At 38.2% G+C, this 23,780-nt stretch overlaps 5 protein-coding genes and 1 non-coding gene across 6 annotated transcripts; 5 read left to right on the top strand and 1 right to left on the bottom strand.

The window, feature by feature from the left end:
* Positions 1–786: 786 nt before the first annotated feature.
* Positions 787–1,593, top strand: LOC126783766 (glycine-rich protein 2-like). Its single transcript, XM_050509293.1, has one exon. It carries the CDS (start codon positions 875–877, stop codon positions 1,499–1,501), a length of 627 nt encoding a protein of 208 aa, XP_050365250.1. The 5' UTR covers positions 787–874; the 3' UTR covers positions 1,502–1,593.
* Positions 1,594–3,534: 1,941 nt separating this feature from the next.
* LOC126784187 (uncharacterized) lies at positions 3,535–6,566 on the top strand. The gene is made up of 2 exons (XM_050509669.1): positions 3,535–4,043; positions 6,476–6,566. Exons 1-2 carry the CDS (start codon positions 3,535–3,537, stop codon positions 6,564–6,566), a joined length of 600 nt encoding a protein of 199 aa, XP_050365626.1.
* Positions 6,567–8,979: 2,413 nt separating this feature from the next.
* TRNAM-CAU (transfer RNA methionine (anticodon CAU)) lies at positions 8,980–9,064 on the top strand. The gene is given in 2 exon segments: positions 8,980–9,017; positions 9,029–9,064. It is a non-coding gene; the product is annotated as a tRNA-Met (tRNA).
* A 3,526-nt stretch (positions 9,065–12,590) lies between these two features.
* On the bottom strand, positions 12,591–15,369 carry LOC126781975 (auxin transporter-like protein 3). The gene is made up of 8 exons (XM_050507111.1): positions 15,096–15,369; positions 14,788–14,973; positions 14,575–14,687; positions 14,233–14,416; positions 13,857–13,954; positions 13,558–13,765; positions 13,207–13,464; positions 12,591–13,007 (listed from the first exon to the last, which is right to left on the bottom strand). Exons 1-8 carry the CDS (start codon positions 15,255–15,257, stop codon positions 12,813–12,815), a joined length of 1,404 nt encoding a protein of 467 aa, XP_050363068.1. The 5' UTR covers positions 15,258–15,369; the 3' UTR covers positions 12,591–12,812.
* A 3,958-nt stretch (positions 15,370–19,327) lies between these two features.
* Positions 19,328–20,765, top strand: LOC126783577 (pathogenesis-related thaumatin-like protein 3.5). Its single transcript, XM_050509070.1, has 3 exons — positions 19,328–19,446; positions 19,690–20,353; positions 20,571–20,765. The coding sequence occupies exons 1-3, from the start codon at positions 19,380–19,382 to the stop codon at positions 20,698–20,700; spliced, it is 861 nt and encodes a 286-aa protein (XP_050365027.1). The 5' UTR covers positions 19,328–19,379; the 3' UTR covers positions 20,701–20,765.
* A 402-nt stretch (positions 20,766–21,167) lies between these two features.
* On the top strand, positions 21,168–22,924 carry LOC126783600 (ubiquitin-fold modifier 1). The gene is made up of 4 exons (XM_050509099.1): positions 21,168–21,300; positions 21,381–21,478; positions 21,975–22,007; positions 22,637–22,924. The coding sequence occupies exons 1-4, from the start codon at positions 21,233–21,235 to the stop codon at positions 22,732–22,734; spliced, it is 297 nt and encodes a 98-aa protein (XP_050365056.1). The 5' UTR covers positions 21,168–21,232; the 3' UTR covers positions 22,735–22,924.
* The last annotated feature ends 856 nt before the right edge of the window (positions 22,925–23,780 follow it).

Genomic DNA, 23,780 nt, shown 5'->3' with positions numbered 1-23,780 from the left:
ATGCACAATGCAGCAATGCTGCCGGTCCTCCAACTAATGTCTTATAATGGTTCTCAACATCAATTTTTATATGATCAATTCAGTTGGTACTGATAATAGAACATAAAGAAAAATGAAAAGTTTATAAAATCCAATCAAATCTTTCTAATTCAATGTAACAGAATCTAGTAAACTCAATATGGAGTTCAAACAATCTATGGATTATGCAAATCAATAAGACTCTACGGATTATAAAGAGTCAAACAAAATCAATTAAAATCTAGATTGAATACACCCTCCTTAGTCAGATTATTAGAAAATTTAAACTCATAATCTGGGTCAAACATAGCCATAATCGACTCGGACCTGCTTACTAAATAAGCTAGCACAATAACCAACAACAAAGCCATTCTCACAAACTCACAATCTTGAGATCTAAACATCAAAGTCTTCAATTCGGGCATGCAGATTATAGACGAACCAAACGAAACTAGACTCGTACAAACACACAAACAAATACTACTCACTACTTACCTAGCACGCAATTCGCTCACGGATTTGTAGATTTGAAAAAATATATATATACAGGGCCTATCAGATGGCCCCAGTGGGCATTTGGGCTGGTACTGGAAGGATTGGCGCTAAATGGCGCGCTGATAGTGATGTCATCGGATAATTGGATAAAACCCAACCCAAGCCCTAACAACCTTTGGATGAGAACCCTCAACAAGTGGGTCCCGCACTCAACTAACTTCCTTCCACATGAAAAAGCCGAAGAGAGCAGAACTGAACTGGACTGACTACTCTGTTTCAGTTACAGGACGACCGTTATAGCCGCCATTTGTAACTGAATTTTTAGATTCGAGAAAATTCAGAATCTTCTAGATCTTTCTCCATGGCCGCCGAGACCGTCAGATCCACCGGTACGGTCAAGTGGTTCAGCGCCCAGAAGGGTTTCGGCTTCATATCCCCGGAGGACGGCGGCGAGGACCTCTTCGTTCACCAGACTTCGATCCAGTCCGACGGCTTCCGCACCCTCTCCGAGGGCAACACCGTCGAGTTCGTCATCGAATTCAGCGAAGACGGCCGCACCAACGCCGTCGACGTCATCAACCTCACCCGATCTCGCCGCCCGGGCTTCGACAGAGGAGGACGCGGCCGCGGCGTCGTGAGAGGTGGACGCCGTGGTGGCTATGGGAGGTCTGGCGGAGACCCCGATCGCGAGGAATATAGTGTCGCCAGAGGAGGCGGGAGGGGAGATGGTTATGGCGGTCGTGGAGGTTATGGCAGCGGTGGTCGTGGGGGTGGCGGTGAGTGCTACAATTGCGGTGAAGTTGGGCATTTGGCGAGGCATTGTTTCGAGGGCGGTGGCGGGGGTGGGAGATTCGGCGGCCGTGGCCGAGGTGGAGGAAGAGGTAGAGGCTACGGTGGCGGCCGGGGCCGGGGCCGCGGTGGTGGTGGTTGTTATAATTGTGGAGAGGAAGGGCATTTGGCAAGGGAATGCCCTAATGTTCAGAAGTGAGAATCGAGTTGCGTTGAACTCAAAGTTGCCGGCCGGCCACATTGGTTTGGTATATAGATTTCTGTGGCCTGCTGCGTGTTTTCCGGTGCTTCTTTCTCTGCAAGTTTCGTGTTCGATGACTTCTTGCTGGTAATCTTTACTCATTTTGTAACGTGGTGATTATTTCTGCATCAATTAGATGATAGATTTTCTCTATCCAATGCTTGCGGACATGATCGATGGATATATAGTTTTTCATCTTTTCTGATTCATTGTTAACTTTCCGTTCCCATTATCATGCATCTCTTGTTGTTCAATACAAAATTGAAAAAGGTGAAGTCCGATGTTGTTATAATTATAAATTCGTGTTGCTCATGTATCAATTTTTTGATCATCAACGTACTGGGATCTTGTCATACAGAATTAGATGAACTTGAATGACTGTAGCAGCTAGCTAGATGTGTGTTCCTTTGGATATCTTTCAACTCTAATCAACAAACAGTTCCTTTCGAAAGGGACGCTCCGATCCACAGTTTTAATTAGACTCCTGAGACTCAAGTTCTGGTTGTGGATATAGTTTCTTTGTCCTTTGCAATCTTCATATGGTACACTAAATTCAATTGGGACTTTTTATAAACTCCTTATCCTAGTCGATAATCCATGAGAGGTTGATATTTGATGGGACAAGAATTTCATTTTGCCATGATATCTATCAGCCAGTTTTTAAAACGTCCTAGACTCTTGGTCTTAGACCTCGTCGTATCACTTTGCTAGATCTGTTCACAGGTGTACTTCATTCTCCAATATTGAATTTTAGAGAAGGGATAAATTTACGTATACCTATAACCTATTAAAGTGTGCTCAAGTTAGAGAGACTCTGGGGGGGGGCTACGACTCAGATGCTCAGCTAAGTATTTTTGAGCTACCAAACAAAGCCTCTGATACAGCGTCTTGAATATGTTCCTTATTCCTTAATCGTACTTGTTATCCTATCATTCAATTGGATGCCGATTCGTAAAGTAAATACTTGTATCGTTTCATAAAGATGCTTGTGTACACGAACTAGAAATTTGTGGAAATGGATCTGTCTAATTGTTCATGCGTGGATCGATGTTTCAAGATGGTTGTTCAGGATGCATTTATCATACATATATAAAGCCGTGTTCTGTGTTCTTATATTATAGGATGTCTAAACCGATCGACGAACTATTCCTTGCAACAGTTAATTAAGAGCATCCACACTTGTAAATTAAATTTGCTCAAGCAAAAAGTAGGGTCAGAAGTAAATTTTACTTCAAGCAAATCGATTTCATATTTTGCTCAAGCAAATCGATTTTTTCACACAGCTATTTACAATTTGCTTGAGCAATTCAATTTTGTCTTGTAGTTAAATGATTAATTTTTTTACCATATATATTTACAACCAATAATAATGTGCCACGTGTCATTATCGACTCGATATTATCCAAAATTTCCGATAAGATTTTCGACTAGTAGAGAATTGACACGTGTCACTGTCGGCAAAATAATTAGACCAAATTTCTGATAAGATTTTCGACCAATTTGCTATAAAACGTCTAATATCACTCATTCTATACTCACACCATTGTGAAGAATCCGAGCATATAACTCATCCTTCAATCTAAACACTTAGCAACATTTCCTTGTTCATCACTCTGATGAATCCTTTCAGCTTCCACAATATTTTCAGGCAGAGACAACGTCAACAAGAAGAGGATGACGATATGGAGCAATCATTCGTGAATCAGGTGGTCATGGCGGAAGCACAACACGATGATGAATCAACACGACCAAGCAATCCACGTCGCAGTAAAAAACCGAATAAGCCACGTCAGAGGCTATCTAGGGGACGCAATCTCATGGAAGATTACTTCATCGAACATCCAATTTTCGACGCTCAAGACTTTCGCCGGAGGTACAGAATGAGCAGAGACCAATTTAACATTATCATGACGGACCTCTACAACCACGACATGTCTTAGCATCAAAGAGAAGATGCCACTGGTTTGCTAGGGCTACTTCCCCAACAAAAGATGACCGAGGCTCTACAAATGCTAGCGTACGGGTCAGCCGCAGATCAGTGTATTGAAATTACAAGGATGGGGGAATCGACTACCCTGGAATGTATGGAGGAGTTTTGCAGCCAAGTGGTTCATCTCTCTGGTCCAAGATACCTCCGCAGTCCAACACCGGCAGACCTCACGCGACTACTAGCTAAAGGCGAACGCCGAGGTTTTCCAGGTATGATTGGAAGCATCGACTGCATGCATTGGGAGTGGAAGAACTGCCCAACCGCCTATCAAGGGGCATACTCAGGGCGAAAGGGTCGCCCAACGGTTATCCTAGAGGCAGTGGCCTCGTATGATAAGTGGATATGGCACAGATTTTTTGGGTGTCCTGGAGCTAAAAATGACATTAATGTGCTCCACTTATCGAATGTGTTCTCAGAGATCCTTGCCAGAAGAGGCCCAACTATCGTCTACGAAGTCCATGGACAGAGGTACACCACAAATTATTATCTGGCTGACGAAATATATCCAAGGTACTCTACATTTGTCAAAACAATTTCCAATCCCCAGACGCCGCAAGATAAGCTCTTCGCAAAGAAACAAGAGGCATACCGGAAAGATGTGGAGAGGGCATTTGACATCTTGCAATCTCGATGGGCAATTATACGTCATAGTTGTACATTGCAACACAAATCGGTAATGACTACCATCATGTTAGCTTGCATTATATTGCATAGCATGATTGTTGAGGAAGAGTATGTTGATGATGAGGAAGAAGAAGAAGAAGACTTGCAAAACCCATCGAGAGCTTTCCGGGTTTATGATGGGCCGGTGAATCCACAAGGGAATCGAGTTCTTTTTGAGCCAATCAGTAAAGATTGAGCTAATATAAAACGGTTTCACGACCGTGTTGCCGATCTCGAATCCGCTTACATCCATCGAGAGCTCCAGAGAGACTTGGTGAAACACATTTGGAGAGTGGAAACCGGTGAAATACTTTAAATATGTTTTATTATGTGTTTTCATGATGTTTGTGTTTAATTTCAGTATGTGTTTTAATTTAATGTGTATTTCAATTTCAACTTAATAAATAAATTGCATTTTATTTCTCGAAAAATTTAAATTACATAAAATGACGAGTCAAACCCATATTTATTCTTAGTACAATACTATAACTACTATGGAAAAAGCACGCGACTTGGGTGATAACAATCCGAATATGTTTCATCGGTAGGTCGATCTTGACTAGCTTCTCCTTCATTAAGGATTGCTAGTTTCCTCTTGGTAAAATACCTTTTCGAGATTGGGGTCATAGCCTCAAAATCCATTGTCATGATCCTTGTGTCATTCTCTTGTTTCTTCAATCGTAACTCTTATTCCGCCCTTGCTTCTTTCCGCTTTTGAATGTCTATGTACTCCGCATAATAAATAAGATCACTTTCATTATGGGCTAGCCTCTTGGTCTAGGTGGACTCGATGGAGCTGCCGTGTTGCTTTGAGGTGTCTCATTCAATTGGTCGTCATCCAAATTGATGGTTAGAGATGATTCAGTTGCGGACGGAGTACCGTGGTAACTACTTGCATATGGAGATGGAGTAATAGGTAGCACCGCAACGAAAGATGGATGATCTTTAACCACTTTCCAACATTCAAAGTGTGTAAACTTTTTCTTCTTAGCATTATAGTAACATGATTGAGCTTGTCGTTCCTGATGTAAAAAACTTATATTAGGTACTTATTTAATTATATAATTTAAATAAATTGGATAAAATAAATAATGTAAAAAATTAGATATATTAAAACAAATAATGTAAACAATGCTACATATTTAAAAAAAATTAAATAAAACAAATAATGTAAAAAATTAGATAAATTAAAATAATTAAATATGTAAACAATGTTACATATTTAAACAAATTAGATATAAATTACATAATTTAATTCATATAATCAAATAAAAATTATAATATATGATAAAACAATGTATTTACTTCGTCCATTAGCGAAGTGCCGCTAGCTATACGTTGTCGTGATGCCGTCAAACATTCGCCCCATTTTTGCAAGAGTAGCTTGAACTTGTTGTAGTGAGAAGCGAGCGCGATTCGGGTCCTCGGCTCCTTTGGAGGTTTCTCACCCGGTGCTAGCACCCAATTTTGCATATAATCGCCATGAATTGTCTCTCACAATTTGTCCCTCTTTTGTTTGTTACTGTCATATTCATCAATGCTATGACGGACAAAAGAAATGCACATTTGTAAATCTTCGGAAGGAAGCCAATGGGTGCCCATTGTTTTGGAAAAAAAATGCTAAACGAAATGAGAGAGGAGATAGAGGAAGATGTGAAATTTTTTGTGCATAAATTGGTGTGAGTTCATAACAAATTGAAGTAGTATTTTATAGGCAATTTTTTGGGAGAGTTTTGAAATTTTTGGGATTTTTTTACAATTTTTGGGTTTATTTCCGTTATGATCAAATAGTAGCCGTTGTCAATTAATTCTGGCCGTTTGATCGAAATTTCTTATTCAAAATGGAAGACCCAGATCTATAAAACCGTTGGCTCATTCGGTGAGACACGTGTCACCCATTCATTAGCTCACAATTTTTATTTTTATTTTTACTGGCGCGTGCATTGCACGCGGCTAATAGAAAAAAAAATCGGCCCGTGCCTGACGTCACCCACGGGCGGTGGGCTCCGCCAGGCGGACGAGCAATCGCTGGAGCAAAACTTGCTCGAGCAATCGGGCGAGCAAATCAGCTCGGTTGACTGGGCGAGCAGCTCGCTTCCTTCTGCTCGCCGGTGCGAGCTTCATCATCTCCTGCTCGAGCTCCTCCGGCCGGTCCCTCCTCTTGCTCGAGCACACCGCCTGCAGATGCTCGCCGATGCAAATGCTCTAAGCCGGATTTTCCTCTTGAGCAGTACTTGTGACTCTTGATGACTTTATAGTTTATATGTTGATTTTGTAAGGGTAATTGAGATGCCTATCCTATCTGTTGGAGAACAGTTGCACGTTCAGTTGGAGTTTATGCCAGAAACATGTCCACCAAACCAAGTGTGAGTTTATCATCCGAGTGGGGGATGACCGAAACTTCGCATTTACAAACTGAAAATTTGCATCTTTCCTTATCACTGTACGTTAATTTCCAATACAAATGATTCTGACATCACGATCACACCATCTCTTCTTTGTGATCAAGTCTAATGTAAGAACCGTATTGAAACATATCATCTAATGATAAAGATTACATAATAATTATAGGCGATATCTTGTCTTGTAAATAAAGCAAATGATTATATATATGCAGTAAGTCGGTAGCTATAATATTGTGATCAATATTATAGATTATGAGCATGAAAGATGTTATTTATGTCTTATAAAACATGGAATTCAGTGACTTAACTACTAAGGAGGTGCATATATGGTAAGTGATAGATTCTCTATGATGGGTGGATTCTTTCACGTAACACCTATATAAGTCAAGGTCTCTGTTCTCTCAACTAACATGGAGAGCATAAGATTTTGTCTTACCAATTTACTTACAACAATATGATGAACTCTACATGTATTTATTCTATTTAACTTATTCATGTTCACTGATGAATATATTTGCATCCCTATTACTATATAGATTATATGTATCCATATATGTTATATTGGCTTATGATCATACATCTAAGGCTAAACATAATGGCTATCGAGAAATGCAGACATAAAATATTGGTGTTCTTTCATGTAGTCATGTTGCAACACTTCGTATTAATTCGAGCGATCAGTAATGTATGTTCTCACAGAACTGCAACTCCGGCGACATTATTACATGGCTTTTCTTCATCAGTTGCTCACCATGTTGTATATTCAGTCACACACCTTTCATGTTGCCATGTTTCTCGTTTCCATTTGAGTTGTATATAAGTAGACAGATCGGCAGACAAGATCAACATGTTAATTATTCATTTGTGGTTTCAAGTATTTTGAAATAAAATGTTTTTTAATGTCACAATTTTGAAATTAAAAGTAGGAGAAAACCGGTACCAGTTATCAAATACATGTCAATTGCCGCTTTTTTTTAACGATATTTTGTTACGTTTGTACTACAATGAAGCGGCAAAGAAAAAGAAAACTACAGTACTGCGAATCTAGATGGCTCATTCAAATAAATTATATATGGGTATGACTTTAGATGGAACATAGGATCTTTGTAAGTCCAAAAACTGATCATTTGAAAGGGTTACATGTAGAACTTGTTAATCACATCAAATTGATGAACAATAGTAACATAATTTAATCTCTAAGTAGAAAGATCCTCTCAAGCGATGTATTACATTAGATAATACTGTACTGTAATAATCTTAAATATGGAGTATAATATATGATAAATTTTTTTTAATAAAAACTGTCCCGATGATAATTATTCAATCATCCGAAACATGGACAAATATTGTTTGTATTATTGTACGTATATATCAATATCAGAACTCGCATGAAGGAAAGAGCATAGACGCATTCCACACTATTTCTCAGGGAAGAGAAACTTAATCCAATATACCAATGCAACCCAATGGTCATCACGGATGAGATGAGCTTGAAATAACTTTTTCCTCTTGTTTATCTTCTAAGAAAGATTTCCCTTCCATCTCTCTTTATCTTGCTATGTCCAAAAGTAAAAAGAGGGTATCCAAAAACGAATTTTCAAGCACTCAAGTTCCAACCATGTAGATGACTCACATTTGCTTCATATTATCCAGTGAGACGTTCTGGGTAAGGCCTGCACAGAAAGCCAGTCGATCATAGGACCCATGCACGTGTGACTTATCTACACTAGTGTTCCAGTGTTGACTCGGGGAGGACCCTCGTGATCTTACAACTTAAATGACTACAAATTAACTTGAATCCATTTTTGTTTATTTTTCGTGTGCTTGATCTGATTTATGCCAAATGCAATCTTCACATCTGATCTTCCATATTTGAATGGTTAAAATAGCGGCAGAATATGAATCGATCTACCCTATATTTATAGTTTAATCATCGAAATATACGAATATGTTTTTTTTAATCTCAATGTTAGATATAAATTTGACTTAAAATGTCAGATGTCTAGTAGCATATCAACAACATTAGGTTCATGTGATTTGTCAAGTGTCTACAGCATCGATCACATTACTTGTCTTCAAACTTCTTTCAATTGCTCGATTTCTACACTCATTGTCTCATAAGATGTGACTTAACTGTAGTGATCAATAAAGTTGCAGGTTTAAAAAATGTTCATCAGCACATGGATGGTCAAAAGTATTTTCCTTTTGCAGATGGGCACACTGATATCAGTCATATCACTCATATCAGGTGGGAGATGCAGATAACTAATAATGGAAATTGAAAAGCATTATCTAGTCCGCATCTTGAAAAGTCCTAAAAGCAAAGTAGGACACTATGGACAGGTTATATAAGTAATATTTGAGGACGGTAACAACGAGGGGCGGTGGCGCAGTTGGCTAGCGCGTAGGTCTCATAGCTTCTGAGTTATCCTGAGGTCGAGAGTTCGAGCCTCTCTCGCCCCAATCTTTATTTTTCCTTTTTTCCTCAAAGAACCCAACAACAGTTAACAAATTGAGGTTCTTTTATCACTGAGCTCACAAGACTGAGTTAGGGATTAGTTATGGAAAATACTTGTGTCCGACTATCTTTTATTTTGATATTTTTAGTAGTGCGATTTCATGATGTTTAACCGTTTAAAAGTTTAATCGATCAATAAAAATCATCTATGTAAAATATGAATTGAAACAACGACGTTTGCTAAGTTGATTATATCAAGCAAATGAACCGTATTTATGAAAGTTAATAGTCTCATAATCAACCGTATGTTTGTTTGATACAATCGGTTAAGAAACTACATTTGTTTACAATGAATTTTTTTAACAAAAGTGATATTTATTGATTAACAAAACTTTTGAATGGTTAAAGTTTTGTATTTACAATATCAAATATATAGAAATAAGAATAGTTTGGACACACGTCTATTGGATACACGGATTTTCTATTAGTTATGTACCACTGTGATAGAATCCCACATTGAGAAAACGTTGCATTTAGTTAATATTTATAAGGATACACAATAATGTTCTTATTGCCTAAGCATGTTAGCATGCCATTCATAGTGACTATTGTAATGATACAGTGGTTTTTGATTTGGTTTCTTCACTTCCCTCCTTCAGAATAGAAGGACTCCTCCACTCGACAAGGATGGGTAGCTTCAACAAAAGCATTGGACCAGCTTAATCCCTAGAAGACTAGGGCAAACTCTATTCGACAAAGGTGACCCACCTTTGTAGCCTTTTTTCAAGTTTTTAATAGCTTTGTTTTTATGAAAAATGCTTCGATGCACATAGTACGATATATAGACATGTTAAATGAAAAATAAATTAGATACGGACACACGTGATGGACGCGTTAATTAAATATTAATTTTTATATTTTTATATATTTAATAATTAAAAAATTGTTTGCTAAGTTTCAGTCCTTTACAAATCGCCAAAACTTCAATTATGTGTGGTTTAAGTGCAGCTTTCGTAGGTACTGCAATTCCCCAATCAGACCATCATGCGCATCCAAAATCACAGCACCAAAAACCACCATATTGTTATTTATATCACAACTTCACAAGCACCATCAAAGAAAAATACATTATGGGCCGCAGTGTGCTCAAGTACGTTAAACACATCATATAAGTAAAGTCTAGAAAAAGGCCCGGATTGAAAAGCCCACAACCCGACTCGACATTGGTGAAGTCACCCAATTCTAAAGCTCAAATTGTACCCGAAGTCGGAGACTGAGAAATCGAGACGAATATGAGAGAGTGTGAGAAAGAAGGCGACGAATGATGACAGTGTTCCACTTCTTCAACTACGACATTTTGACGTTCGGTCCTCACGTCGTTTACTACTCCGCTACTCCTTTGTAAGTCTCTCTCTGCTCTTCTTCTTTGGATATGCTTCACCATTCACTCTATCTTCACCATTCTTCTTATTCTTCCTCATTGTCATGCTTTTGATCGTTTTCCTCATCAGTTTGTACCACTGCTTGGATACACAATCTACCGCTCTCTCATTTTAAAACCCAGTATATCTTCAACCACCATACCAAAGACACAACCACCGCAATAAGGTTTCAAATGAAACCCATGCAAAGATAAATGTGACTACTTTGGATCAATTCACAAATTAAAGTAAATTTTTGATAGGCTGCACAGTGTGTCTGAGGCGTGTCCGAAATTCAATTTGCATGTCCGACTGTATTTGAGTGTATCCTTGTCGGACACGCGATACGTGACCAGGACAGTGTGTATGTGCATCATAGCTTCCAAGATTTATCATTCCCAATTTCTCATCTTCTTTTGAAGAACACATTACAAATGTGCCAATCTGAACCTTTTTTTTCTTTTTAAGTTTCAGAGGCTAGGGCATCCCACTTTGTTTGCTTTCATGGCTTTTCCATGTCTAAATAGTAAATCATACACATCTATTTTCTTAAAAAAAAATTAAAATTTTCATCTTTAGATAATTTAAGGTATCCCAGAGTCACATTCTCTTGCTCTATTTATTTATGGGTTATGGAACCCACCATATACCCATCCATATCAAATATTTGCCAATATTCTTCTCATGTCACATTTCCATCAAATGTGCATGTATCTTTCTCTAAACTAAAGATTTGAAGATAAGCATTCCCTCAAATTGATTGAAAAGGAAATGTTTAGGTGAATCATTAACTTTTCACAACTTTTTAAAAAATATCACGCCATACAATTATAGCCATTAATTATGTATGCGAATTTCAAAATAAGGTGGCATACATTTTTGACATTTGGTCTAGTGGTATAGTAGTATAGTCTCATCTTATTAAGTCTTAACTAGAAGGTTGTGAGTTCAACTTATAACGGATACGTTACAGCCCTTTGATCAGTTAACTACCCGATAGAAAAATGGTTTGGTGATGACAAGGCCCTCTCTTAAATCACAACCTATTACGTATGTTACGGGTGATTACTGATTAGGCCTTGCTCGAATGTTCTTGATTGGTCATGTGTCAATTGGCCTAAGGCCTGTGTCAAATCTTTGATTTGGTGGATTATAACCTATCTTTGACCAACAAAGATGATGGACCAATAGATTCCCTCTCCCCCAATTATTTAAGTTCGAATGGTGACTTGGTGTAGTTGAGCCAATGACTAGACGACTCAACTCTCAAACTGATTTGCCAAATCTTTGTCGTTTGAGGCATTTACATATAGAATACATCAAATTAGGCCAAACGACTGGTTTTACACATCAAGTGAGGCCTTGACAAAGAATCGTAGTTGGGACCCTGAAGTACCCATCAGAAGTTCTTGCAGCTTTTGTGCCTACAAGATTTTATATAGACGATCACATCTTATGTTCATCATACAGCAACATGCTAAGTCTCTCACGCAATTGACGCAAAGAAGTCTTCTTGCCACCATTTTCAAAAGCTCGGCCTTCCCACATGAGCCTTTAAAGTTCTTTCAATCAAACAAACACAGCTACTGAGGTTGGTGTTGGTGTTGGTGCTAAAATGATCTAGAAAGAAGTACTACGAAAAAGTGAGTTCAAGTTAAGTTCGTCCTACTGCACGTTGACGTTGTGGGCTTGTGGCACATATTGGTTTGGTCCTTCTACGACCATATGGACCATTCAAAAGTCTTTCGATCACCATCAACTTTTAAGCAAAATATCTAGTTATGATAAAGGAGTGAAAAACATTCATATTGATGCATATGTTATTCACGCATCAAACAATGACCGCACGAGTAATGAATGTAAAATTTTCTTTTCAAGAACGTGAATTCAACATTCGAACTATCACTAGTTTAATCTGATTGAAGTAATATGTAGAATGACATCGTATTACACATCTAAAAGAGAAAAATATTAGTATGAACTTTGGGGAAAAATCATTTAATATGTCCGAATATATTAGAACTATGTAGTTTAAAATCAGGAACCAAAATATATAGCAGAAAGTCTGCTTTTGTTTAAATGAAATCTAATTACCACACAACGCTAGGTCTGTATAAGGGCGGCCATGATAATTGACTCATCACTGGTGTCTTCTCAAAACCCATCAACAAGAACATCTTACAAATAAAACGAAGCTACAGAGGGAAAAAGAAATACAAATCAAGTAATTAAGAAAGTAAAGGGTTACAAATGCCAATCTCTTTACACACTTACATATGTATCTTTAAAATTGTTAAGATAACTTTCTGAAAAGTAGGAGGAATCTCTCTACTCAAGCTTTGTGAGGTGGGCATTGGTAGCACTTGGTGAACAGACCAAATGTATCAACTTGGTGTATGAAGTTGAGCATGCTTGCCCACCCTCCAAATCCAAATCCCACTATTGCCACCCACACAACCACAAAGATGTTCATGGTGTATGATCCTGCCCATCCTCCCAAGAAAGATGGTGGTTTCTCCACAGCATTCTGCAATTTTGTTCAAAGACAACAATGAATCACAACATATATATGAAGATCGATATTCTACTACCACACAGATGCACGGTCTAATATGTTATGTTATTAAACCATTAATTAGCGTACTAGTAATTATATAGAAGTGTATATGAAAAATTAAACAACATAACATGTAGAGTTATCGGTGAAGTAAATTAAAAGGACTGACCTCTCTGGCTTGTGGAGAAGCAAAAGTGACCATGTGAGCTAAAGCAGGGATTATGTAGACAGTGAAGCTGACAAGAAGAGATCCAACAGTTGAGTTGATGGGGCCAAAGAATGGAAATATGATTGCAAGGAACCAAATTGGGATCACCACTGGAAGTCTAGCAAGGGCCCTCTTCAACATGCTCTTGGTCTCATGAACCCTCAGGAATTTCTCCCACACAAAATACAATGGAGTGCAAGCAAATCCAAATGTTATAAACTGCAGCACAAAACAAAATCAATACCATTTTTAATCCCCAACCAATCGGTTTGAAACGATAAGTTGCACACTGCTAGCTACTAAGTTAATTACCTGGTGAATCAGCATGAGAACAACAGCAGAGTCTCTAAATCTAGTCCTCGGAAGCAAAGCGAGAGCGTTGGAATGAGTCAAGAGGGCGTCTCCGAAAGCCCAGTAAACAGCAGAAGCTGATGGTAAAGTTAAGGTCAGCACATAAAGTGTTGCCATCAAGTAGATCATTTTAAATTTCTGTGGCTTCCACATTGCATGCATAATCTCCCTGCAGTAATTAACAAGCAAGTTTACTAGTAAGACTATGTTAATCTGTACGTAATTTTCATACATTATTGTGAACAGTTGCAATTACTCACACTGTAACAGCATGTCCACCAAAAGTGTAGAGAATGTTGGTAGCTCCAGTGAAGTAGAGAACCATCGTGGTTGGACCTGAGTGCTTCACTCCTTCAACCTAATTAGGCCGTACATATAGAAAAGATGATCGAATATTATTATACAATTAAACTGATCATAAATTAATGTGCGGTAATGTTTTATTGTAATACAATTTAGGCATTTAGCGGGCTACAAAAACAGACCAGGCCGGGCATGTCAGATTATCCGACTAGCTAGAGAACGTCTTATGTAAATGATATGATCATGATCATATAGAAGTTTACTGTAAACGTATATCTATGGATATTTTTCGGTTGATCTGGATATGAAATATGATATCATTAAGTAATCTACCTGTCCATGGATAAGGGAAGCAATGGTAAGATACCATGCAGTGTAGGTAGTCATAATAAGACCCAAGAATGACCAAATTCTGTAATTATGAAATGAAGGGATGAAGACAGTTGTAGCACAGCAAGCTCCAAAGATATACGTCCAAGTTCTCTTGTCAAGATTGTCGTTTATGTAGTAGATGTTACTGGCATCAAAACAAATGCATAAGACAAACACATTAAATCATTTAATTATTTCTGTTACTATGTCCCTAGCCGATTAATGTTACGTAGTATATACAGACATCCAAACTACAAATCTACAGTGGTCAGAAAATAACACCTGAGACTGGCATGGATTTACCTTGCACAAGCAATCAACTGAATTACAGATCCGAAGAGAAGAAAAGTACAGTTGAAAAAGAGGCCTAAATTCCTCCAGTGCTTTCCCAGAAGTCCATCAAGAACTTCAAACCACTGCAGAGGTGCAAATTACATAATTTACATTCACAATTATCTAGCACAGCTAGAAGAAAACCCTGAACATTGCAGACTGGTGCCGGGTTCTTATGTATACCTGAATTACGTGGTTTCTGAAATCGGCCTTTTCTCTCTCCTTTCTAGTTCTGTACTCAACATACAGTAGACTGATAAGGTAAGCAGTCCAGCTTCCCATCAACCCATAAAAAAGCTGAAATAGAATCCCAGATAACAAACCCAGCTGAGAAAATGAGTATGGCAGTGTCAGAAGCACTTGAGCGACCTGCATTAGTTAAATCCATCAAAACCAAACAAAGGTTAGTTTGCTACAGAAATGTTCTCAGACCTTCGTATAGTAAATAAGCACAAAAGAAAAAACAATGTTATATTTCTGTAATTATGAACCTGGTTAGAAGCACAGCTAAACCATGCATCATAGGCGGAGCCTCCATGCCAGAGAAATGTGGATAGCTTGCTCTTAGTAGAAGCCTTGGAATCACTACCCTCTTCCCTTTCCATCTCTAAGTAGCTTCCGGCGATAATGGTCTCGATCTTCTCGGACGCCATTGTTATGGAGAGCTAGCTCTTGGTGGTGTGGAGGGAAGCAATGGATGAGTTTATGAGTAGTCTATAAATAGATAGGGGAAGTGCTTCTTCCCTCTCACTCTCTTACAGTCTTACTCACTAATTAGTTAAGCTAATGTAGTAAGGTATATAGCTTCTCCCTTTGCTTTTAGTTAGTAGACGTAATTTCATGAGCAATAATTGAGAAATCCAAGTGGAAACCTAGCACCTAGATGTATAAGCACATCAAGATTTGACCTTTACTTACCAAGAGGAAAGATTACAAAACTAAACTATATTCTAAACCAGTAATAGTCGTTGAACCAAATTCAGATTTCTAATTAGTTGCTGTTAGGACATATGTGACATAGATACTGTTTTCATTAAAATTTTATTATGTTTAAGTTAGATAAATTACAAATTAGAGAGTTAGTAAAAACATTTGACTGTATTATCATTAGAATACTGAAATATAAAATTTGTTTGTGCTACAACTTTCTACTGAACTTGGATTTCGTGGGTGGGTGATATGAATGCATTTCTATCACTTTCCTTCCTAAATTTTCGGTGCTGAATAATTTATTTTGAACTTGTTATGTGGCATGTTAAAGCTGTTGATGGGCCAGGCCTAGCATGCATTGCACGAGCGGGATGGCCCATTTTGGAGTACGAAAGAGAGTGTATGGTGTAATAGTGATGGATGATAAATCCGTATATTGAAAAGTTGAGGGATTAAAGTTGAAAGATAGCCTAAGATGGAGGGAATGATTAGCTTTGAGGTGGGCTTTGGTGCTAAACATGATTAGTACCACACGAGTGCCAACTGGCTTTACAAAAAATTGGCCACAGGTCTTACGGGTTCTTTGGGGCCATTGATCACCTTCCAAATTATGACTTAAATAAATAAAAGAAGTGCTTTTAATCAAGTGCTTTTCTAAAGTCTCAGTTACGGTGTTAGACAACTTCCCACCGATGCTTCATGCTTACGTACATAAGATTATCGATTTGTAAAACAAAGGTGTTGATTTAAACTATATAACATATGGACTATATGTGACTTAATAGTCTTTGTCTAGTTAGGTGTGCTCCCACATTTTTATGTTCGAAAACGTAGCCTGAAGATATCAAAGTGGTCATACATCATGCATCAAATTATAATAGGAGTGGCTAACCTACGTTGAGGAATTAAGCTATGAGATTAGGCAATATTTGGGGCAACCCTAATATTTATGATCTATCTATTCTAATCAATTTATTTGAAATATATATCATCACGGGAAGAATCATTTAGTTTTCTTTTGTCCTTTAATTATTTGGCGAGTCATATATCAATGAATTTATGAATGAGCACACATGTAGGTCTAAAAGAAGTTTGATTTATTGACCAAGGCTTGCCAAGCTATCCGGGTGTACGTTGTGCTGGAGAGAACTGAGAAGGCTGATTAGTAAGTGGCAACCAATGCGAACAATTTGCGCATTTGGCCCTATGCCCCTATGTAATCTTGGATAAGATTTCTCTAATACGTTTGTTGGAAGCTTTATACCTACTCTTGGACTCATTCTTTCTACATCATATGATAGAGTCCCTATCCAAGAGACTCGATCGATCAGAGAACTGTTCTCTGTGACTTATTCTGAAGTCACCGGCAAGAGATTACTAGCAGAGGCTTCATACATTCATTTTTTGTTATGACAATAAGATGCAGAAGCTGATTACACACCATATCAACAAAGTGAAATGACTATGGAAATCGTGCTTTTGTGACGACAAACAAAACAGTGAAATGAGCTTCGTTAGGTTTGGAGCATATATATGTTGATGCTTGTAAGATGCAATAATTAAGATAAGACGTTCGTCCGATCAAAATCTCGTGTGGAAGGGAGAAAGTGAGCACAATGGTGATGAAAGATAGTAATAATGAACAAATGGTATGGCATTGTCAAAATGGTAGCTCTATTTGGATGTCGAACAATTCGTAACCAAATTTGTTTTAGAGGGATGGGTGTAGCTATAAGTCTAAAGTCTAACCCCACTCTCCATATTCATCTCTGAGGATGATATATACATCACCAAGGGTACGTGACTAAAGGTCAGGGACCAAGGACCTTCGAAAAGATAATAAAGGGAGTTTGATCCTCACTTTTTTTTTTGTTTACTTGATTCATAGGTTAGGCATGTATCATTATCTCATTTTCATGAAAGAACATTGCTGAGGTTGGATTCGTTTGAAGTTTGAACGGCCTGAAAATGTATCTCTCTAGGATTGATAGGGTATAGCATGAAAAGAAAGATCATGAGATTGGACAATGAACACCAGCAAAGTTTCTTTATCGTTTGGAGTCGAACTGAACGAACTCAAATCATGTCCGACTTTTGTCGAAGATCAACTAAACCTAATTTTTGAAGCAAACAAGGTAATGCGTTCAATTTCACAAGATAGAAAATATCAAGCTTGAAATGCAGTTTTGGAAATTTTGGATTTAAGAGCACGCAACGACAGCTTCCCCACCACAATACCAATTTTCAAACTCCTTATGATGCTAAAGCCTTTAACTAGAGGTGTCATTTTAAACGGGTTAAAATCATACTCGGACCAGCTCATTTATTTATCGGGCCAGGTAATTTGCTTAAATATTAAGCCCGGCCCAAATCCATGTCGGACCGGGCCCGGATCCGTGCCGGGCCAAGAAGCGGGTCAGGCTAGCCCATTAGCATTATATGATACAATTAAAATAAAAATTATTATGTACTTTGAATATTTGTTTTATATAACTATTTAGAGTAGTAAAATAAATAAAATACTACAACACATTTCATAATCTTATTTTTAAAACATTACGTATCTCAAAATAATGACGTTTTATTCACTATTTTGATAATATTTGTGAAATATTGTAGTTAAAATAATGAAATAATTAATATATTTTAATTTAAAAAGTATAATATTCAAGTTTAATAATGATAATTGTTTAAATATTGATATAAATAATATAAAATTATGTGTTTAACGAACCGGCCCATGAATATCGTGTTGGGTCGTGCTGGGCTAAAAACGGACTCAGGCCGTACCGGGTCCATGAGCTAAAATATCTCGGTCCGACCCGGCCCATTACAATAACAAGCTCGGGTCAGACCGGGCTCGAGTTTTTGGGCCCATTTGCCACCTCTAGCGAACATAAAGATGAATTGATTTCATTCCGTAAATATCCACCTTTATCAGAACAATGAATCAATGATATTGAGGTAGTGTACTAAAGATACAAAACGGTGTCGTTTGTGTATTGTAGAATTTTTTGTGCACTGACTATTGGACTACTACTTTAGATTGGGTTTTGGAAGTCCAACTCAAGTCCAATGGTCCATATGCCATCTTAATCTCCTCATTTCAGTCATTTGTTCCACGATGCATCTATCTCAGGCCTCGCCGGCGCCGATCGTCATTTGCCTCCACCGCCTTAGCTGGTTAATGCACACCTTGTTTACTACTGGCGAAGAAATGTTTCAGCCACTCCTGCCTCACATTCAAGCCAACATTTCGACCCCAATTCAGGCGTTACCGTGTTAGGTTTCTATCATTTCTTTGGTACTCTTTCCTTTGCTTTCTGGGAAACTATGGGAAAAGAATCATTTACCACGAAAGAAAGGCAGGAAAACTCAAATAATGATTTTTCAATGAACCGAACTGATAACAGTTGTACAATCATCCTAAACTCTGCATTAGGAATCTGAATTGAGTGACTTCTCTGGCTTCTGAACGTGGAACTTATATTGGTTAAAAATGGTGGCTCTCCGGAGAAGTAAAGGAGTGAAATAGTTTCTGGAAATGGGGGTTTGTTAAGGTGGGTAGATGTGCACTTCTGATTGGTGTTTGATGTTTGGAAAGTAAAGGCATGAACGAGGAAGAGAACCTTCATAAACTTGCAGACATGGATTAGGAAAGGAATCACATAGCTAAGATTGCCAAAAACTTTCCGTTGAATTAGTAGTGCTTTGTCCACACGTATTCTTCTTACATAGGTTTCTTATATGTGGATGTTGTAACTTTCTAAGCGCCATTCACATTCATATACCACAGTATCTCCCTTATAGTGAAATAGAAAGTAGTAAGAGAAGAAGTAAGCAACATGGCAACAGATTTCAATGTGTTCTGGTTACCAGTTTTACTGATATCTTTGATTATTATTTCATCAGGTATTTCTTGATCACAACAATCATTTTGATCTAATCTCTTTTGCATCATGATATTGGACTTTGATGTGAAACTTACCACTTTGTATGCAGGTTATTTCCGTAAACATGTTTCGTACTAGTATCACTGTCATATGATAGAATGATCAAAATTACTAACCTTGGGCCTTAAGGTGTTGACTAATTTGTGAAATATCCTCTGTATAAAGCCTGGGAGGAATTGATTTCTTGAGTTTTGATTTACAGGACCAAAGTTATCCGAGTCAGCTAGAATTTTCACCATAGTAAACAATTGCAAAGAGACAATCTGGCCTGCAGTATTTCCTGGAGAAAACTTTAATGGTGGTGGGTTTCCACTAAAATCAGGCCAGTCTATTGTATTCACTGCCCCGGTTAGCTGGTCTGGCCGGATTTGGGGTCGTACCGGCTGCAACTTTGACAATAATGGAAATGGAACATGCCAAACTGGGGCCTGTGGTAGTAGCCTCAAGTGTGGAGCATCAGGAAACCCCCCAGCATCACTTGCTGAATTTACACTTGCTCAGCCAGATTTTTATGATGTTAGCCTTGTTGATGGATTTAACTTGCCATTGACTATCACGCCTGTTAACGGTTCCGGAAATTGCAGTGCTTCTGGTTGTGATGGGGACCTGAGGACTACTTGCCCGAAGGAGTTATCTGTGAAATCAAATGGAAAGACTATCGGCTGCAGGAGCGCCTGCGATGTGTACAACACTGATGAGTATTGTTGCAGAGGGGTTTATGGAAATGCTGCTGTTTGCCAACCCACATATTATTCCAAGAAGTTCAAAGAAGCATGCCCTACTGCATATAGTTACGCCTATGATGATCCCTCTAGTATTTTCACTTGCACAGGCACTGATTATATCGTCGCATTCTGCTCATCCAGGTTTGCCATCACTTACTTTCAAAGTACTAAAGCTCAAGAGTTGAAAGTGAACATCAAATTTTAATTCTTGTTAATTAGAAAATATATACGAAGCGCTATGTTCTTAGACTGAATATATATAGAGCAATGCTAAATCATTCTGCGTTTGCCTTCTGGCTTGCTGTGCAGTGATGCATGCATTAACATTTGTTCCCCCCCTGAATGTCTTTATATGCAGGAAGCAGCCGGTATGTACATATCATAACAACAAGCTCGTCTGCAGTGGATCGATCAGGTTGAAGTCATCGATATCATGGGGGACGATGCTTCTACTGCTAGTGATAATGAACTTGTGGATCAGTTTTTGAGAAAATGGTTTTTTTTTTTTGAACTTATACAGAGCCACTTCAAAATAATGTATCAGTCTCTTTTCCAGAGGAATTGTACATGTAAAGTTATTCAATTCATTTACTTTCATTATATGTTCCTTCAGCTGAAGGAAAAGAATGGATGCATCTGCTATGAACATAATTCGTCTCTTTTCCTTTCCTCCTTTCTGCCTGCCTTTTGAAGTAAACAATATAGTTTAACGGTTTAACCCGCATATAGCTCAACTCCATATGTTGGTCCAACTCATTAGAACGACCCAAATGCTAAGGTTCGCCTGCCTTTTCAATTTTCACCGATTTGGTTGAGCCCCTTTGTATTCTACATCGTGGTCTATGTTAGGCCACATTTCCTGTTTTCAGCATACATGTATACTCTTGTAACCGTATTGGGTAAAATGCGATAAGAAACTTGCGTTAAAAAATAAAATAAAAAGACAGGAATAAATATAGCTTTGAGTCACAGACCTCTCTCTGTCTCGGAGAAACTCGACTCGCTCAGAGAGAAGAAAAAATGGCGGGTGGTGGAAAGGTGTCGTTCAAGGTTACTCTGACCTCCGATCCGAAGCTGCCCTTCAAAGTGTTCGTATCTCCCTTCCCTCTTTTCCAATTCCTCTAATTGTCCTGTTCGTTTTTGTAATGGATTTCGATCGCCAATTCAGGTTTAGCGTTCCAGAGGCAGCCCCTTTCACCGCCGTCCTCAAATTCGCCGCCGAGGAATTCAAAGTGCCTCCCCAGACCAGCGCCATCATCACCAACGGTATGTTTTGGCTCCTTTTCTGCCCTGCTTTTCATGATATCGTTGTTTGGGCTTTAGATTTTGTAGTTGATGATCTCTGTAAGCTTGAAAATGTCGATTGGTTGTTCCTGCAATTTAGAGGGTATTGATCAAAATTGGGGCTATTTGGTTTCTATAGAACTAGATCCGTGTGAATGTAGAGTCTTTGATTGAGAGCTGGAAGTTTCAATCCATGTGGAGAAGTAAGTGATGTTAGGATTGAATAAAATCGGAAATAATGAATTGAGGGGTGAATGAAATAGGAGAGTGCTTTCTTTAGATTGGTAAATTAGTACAGTAGGAAGAGAAAGCAATGTCTTGAGTGGTCATAGAACTGGTATCTAGCTGGATAGTAATCAAGAAAAAGCAAGTTCATGAAACATGTGTGCATTTGACTATTTGAGCATCATTGTTGTTGGATCTGTCTTTTGAGAATTAGATTTATGTTGTTCCTCACTTATTGCTTATTATTATGCAGATGGTGTTGGAATCAATCCTCAGCAAAGTGCAGGTATGACCATGCTCTATGGATGTCGTTGAAACATGTATTCTCTATTTAATTGTTTGTTCTAATAAAAGTTTACCTGCATTGTATCGACTCACCATAGCAAGTCCCTCCTTAGAAGTAGGCTTTGCTATGGCAGTTTGATACGAACGAGAGTCTACTCGGCCTATAGTATGATGGAAACAGTTGTAGCTACTAGCCATGCTTTTGAGGGCTTGAGGCTGTTGCTTATTATCCTTATTTACACTGAAATAGGATTTATGGCACGCTTTAAACTATGATTAACAATTTAAAATCATAGGATGAGATTATTAGTACTGGGAAGTTGGGGACTTACAGATAGAATTCTAAGGCCCGTAGCGACAAAAGATCATTGAAGGAATCGCCTCAACGTGTGCTGGAAGTGATATTCTTCTAAGAGGACTCTACAATAATGCTTTCATTTACCATAAATTTGTCTCTATAGATGTGAAATTACGTACTCTAGAGATGAAACGAGTGTTGGACTGTTAGCTATCTTTTCTATGCATTTCCCAAGCGCACAGCAAGCTGTTATTAGCTACTTATATAGTAAGTTCAGCATTATTGTAAGTGTTATTACCTTGGTCTCAGCCAGTACTGTATATATTTCTCAGGCAACGTATTCCTGAAGCATGGTTCAGAACTGCGCCTAATTCCTCGCGATAGGGTTGGAGCCTTTGGGACAATCAATGCATCATTACCATCCAACTGAAGAAACTGGTCTGCTTCTACTGTAATTTCCATTATCCTTTATGATATGTACCAATTTAAATGAAGTTGGAAGAATCTGAAACTTTATGAAGCAATAGCAGAATAGTTGACAGTATACTCTCCAGAAAAATAACTGATAAACTAAAATAAGATTGAAAGTATAATATCAAGCTTTAAATCTTTAGTTGTTACCTTATCTCTTATAGATCGATCTATCCTTGGTTTACAATTTTAGCGTTCTTTGTCATACTTGGTACTTGAGATGCAGCTAACATGCAAGTCTTGGTGTTTTATCATTCTGGCTCTTAGCTAAAAGTAACTGTGAAACATCTCTGTTACTTATGCATATGACATCTACAGTACTAATTAGCCAACAACGTCCGAGTATAGATTGTCGTTGTGATAGAAAGTAGAGCAACACCCATAAGGTTTCTAAAACTATTCAGTAGGATTCCTGTAAATAGAACTTCCTTTGCAGACTTCACAGTTTCTTCCAGTGGTCGGAAGCACCAAATCAGAAGCAATCATTCTTTTGTTTTCTCTTGGAATGTGATCTTACCTTGGCACAAAAACCCTTTACTTGCGACCTCTGAGTTCTCATCCGTCTTGACATAAGAGTGATAAGACTGAAGAGCTGCGATAACCTCATCAAACAGTGGAGTACTCTTACCAAACATGATCTTGCTCTTGAAATGCTTGAACGAAGGCGGTAAAGAATGCAGCAGTAAGAGTGATTTGTCATCATCGTCATAGTTTTTACCCATCATTGATAGATCTAGAACACGGTTCTGAAATATTCTCAGATGACCCAGTAGATCCCCACCTTCTTTCATCTGAAGTAGAGGTCAATTGTTCTGGATAAAGGTGTACTCGTAAAACTTCTCAAGCTTTTCCCACGTCTGTTTAGCATTCATATCCTCTCCGACACTTAAGCAACACGTTGTCGGCAAGATGAAGCTCTATGGAGCTCTTTGCCAGCTTGTGCATCTCCTTCCAATCCTCATCTGTGATGCCAGTGGGCTTCTCTACCTTTGAGAATAGTCTCAT

Source organism: Argentina anserina, chromosome 2 (genome assembly GCF_933775445.1).
Source record: "Argentina anserina chromosome 2, drPotAnse1.1, whole genome shotgun sequence".
NCBI classification, from domain to species: Eukaryota; Viridiplantae; Streptophyta; class Magnoliopsida; order Rosales; family Rosaceae; genus Argentina; species Argentina anserina.
The sequence above is the reverse complement of the archived record's forward strand: the minus strand, read 5'-3'. Positions and strand labels throughout refer to the sequence as shown.

Coding starts and splice junctions, on each gene's coding strand:
- LOC126783766 (XM_050509293.1), top strand. CDS start 875: ATGGCCGCCGAGACCGTCAGATCCACCGGTACGGTCAAGTGGTTCAGC.
- LOC126784187 (XM_050509669.1), top strand. CDS start 3,535: ATGACCGAGGCTCTACAAATGCTAGCGTACGGGTCAGCCGCAGATCAG. Junction 4,044..6,475: donor GCTGACGAAATATATCCAAG/GTACTCTACATT, acceptor TGATTTTGTAAG/GGTAATTGAGATGCCTATCC.
- LOC126781975 (XM_050507111.1), bottom strand. CDS start 15,257: ATGGCGTCCGAGAAGATCGAGACCATTATCGCCGGAAGCTACTTAGAG. Junction 13,465..13,557: donor TTCTCATGCTGATTCACCAG/GTAATTAACTTA, acceptor TTTGTGCTGCAG/TTTATAACATTTGGATTTGC. Junction 13,008..13,206: donor CTTCTCCACAAGCCAGAGAG/GTCAGTCCTTTT, acceptor ACAAAATTGCAG/AATGCTGTGGAGAAACCACC.
- LOC126783577 (XM_050509070.1), top strand. CDS start 19,380: ATGGCAACAGATTTCAATGTGTTCTGGTTACCAGTTTTACTGATATCT. Junction 19,447..19,689: donor TTTGATTATTATTTCATCAG/GTATTTCTTGAT, acceptor TTTGATTTACAG/GACCAAAGTTATCCGAGTCA. Junction 20,354..20,570: donor GTCGCATTCTGCTCATCCAG/GTTTGCCATCAC, acceptor CTTTATATGCAG/GAAGCAGCCGGTATGTACAT.
- LOC126783600 (XM_050509099.1), top strand. CDS start 21,233: ATGGCGGGTGGTGGAAAGGTGTCGTTCAAGGTTACTCTGACCTCCGAT. Junction 21,301..21,380: donor CCGAAGCTGCCCTTCAAAGT/GTTCGTATCTCC, acceptor TCGCCAATTCAG/GTTTAGCGTTCCAGAGGCAG. Junction 21,479..21,974: donor CAGCGCCATCATCACCAACG/GTATGTTTTGGC, acceptor ATTATTATGCAG/ATGGTGTTGGAATCAATCCT.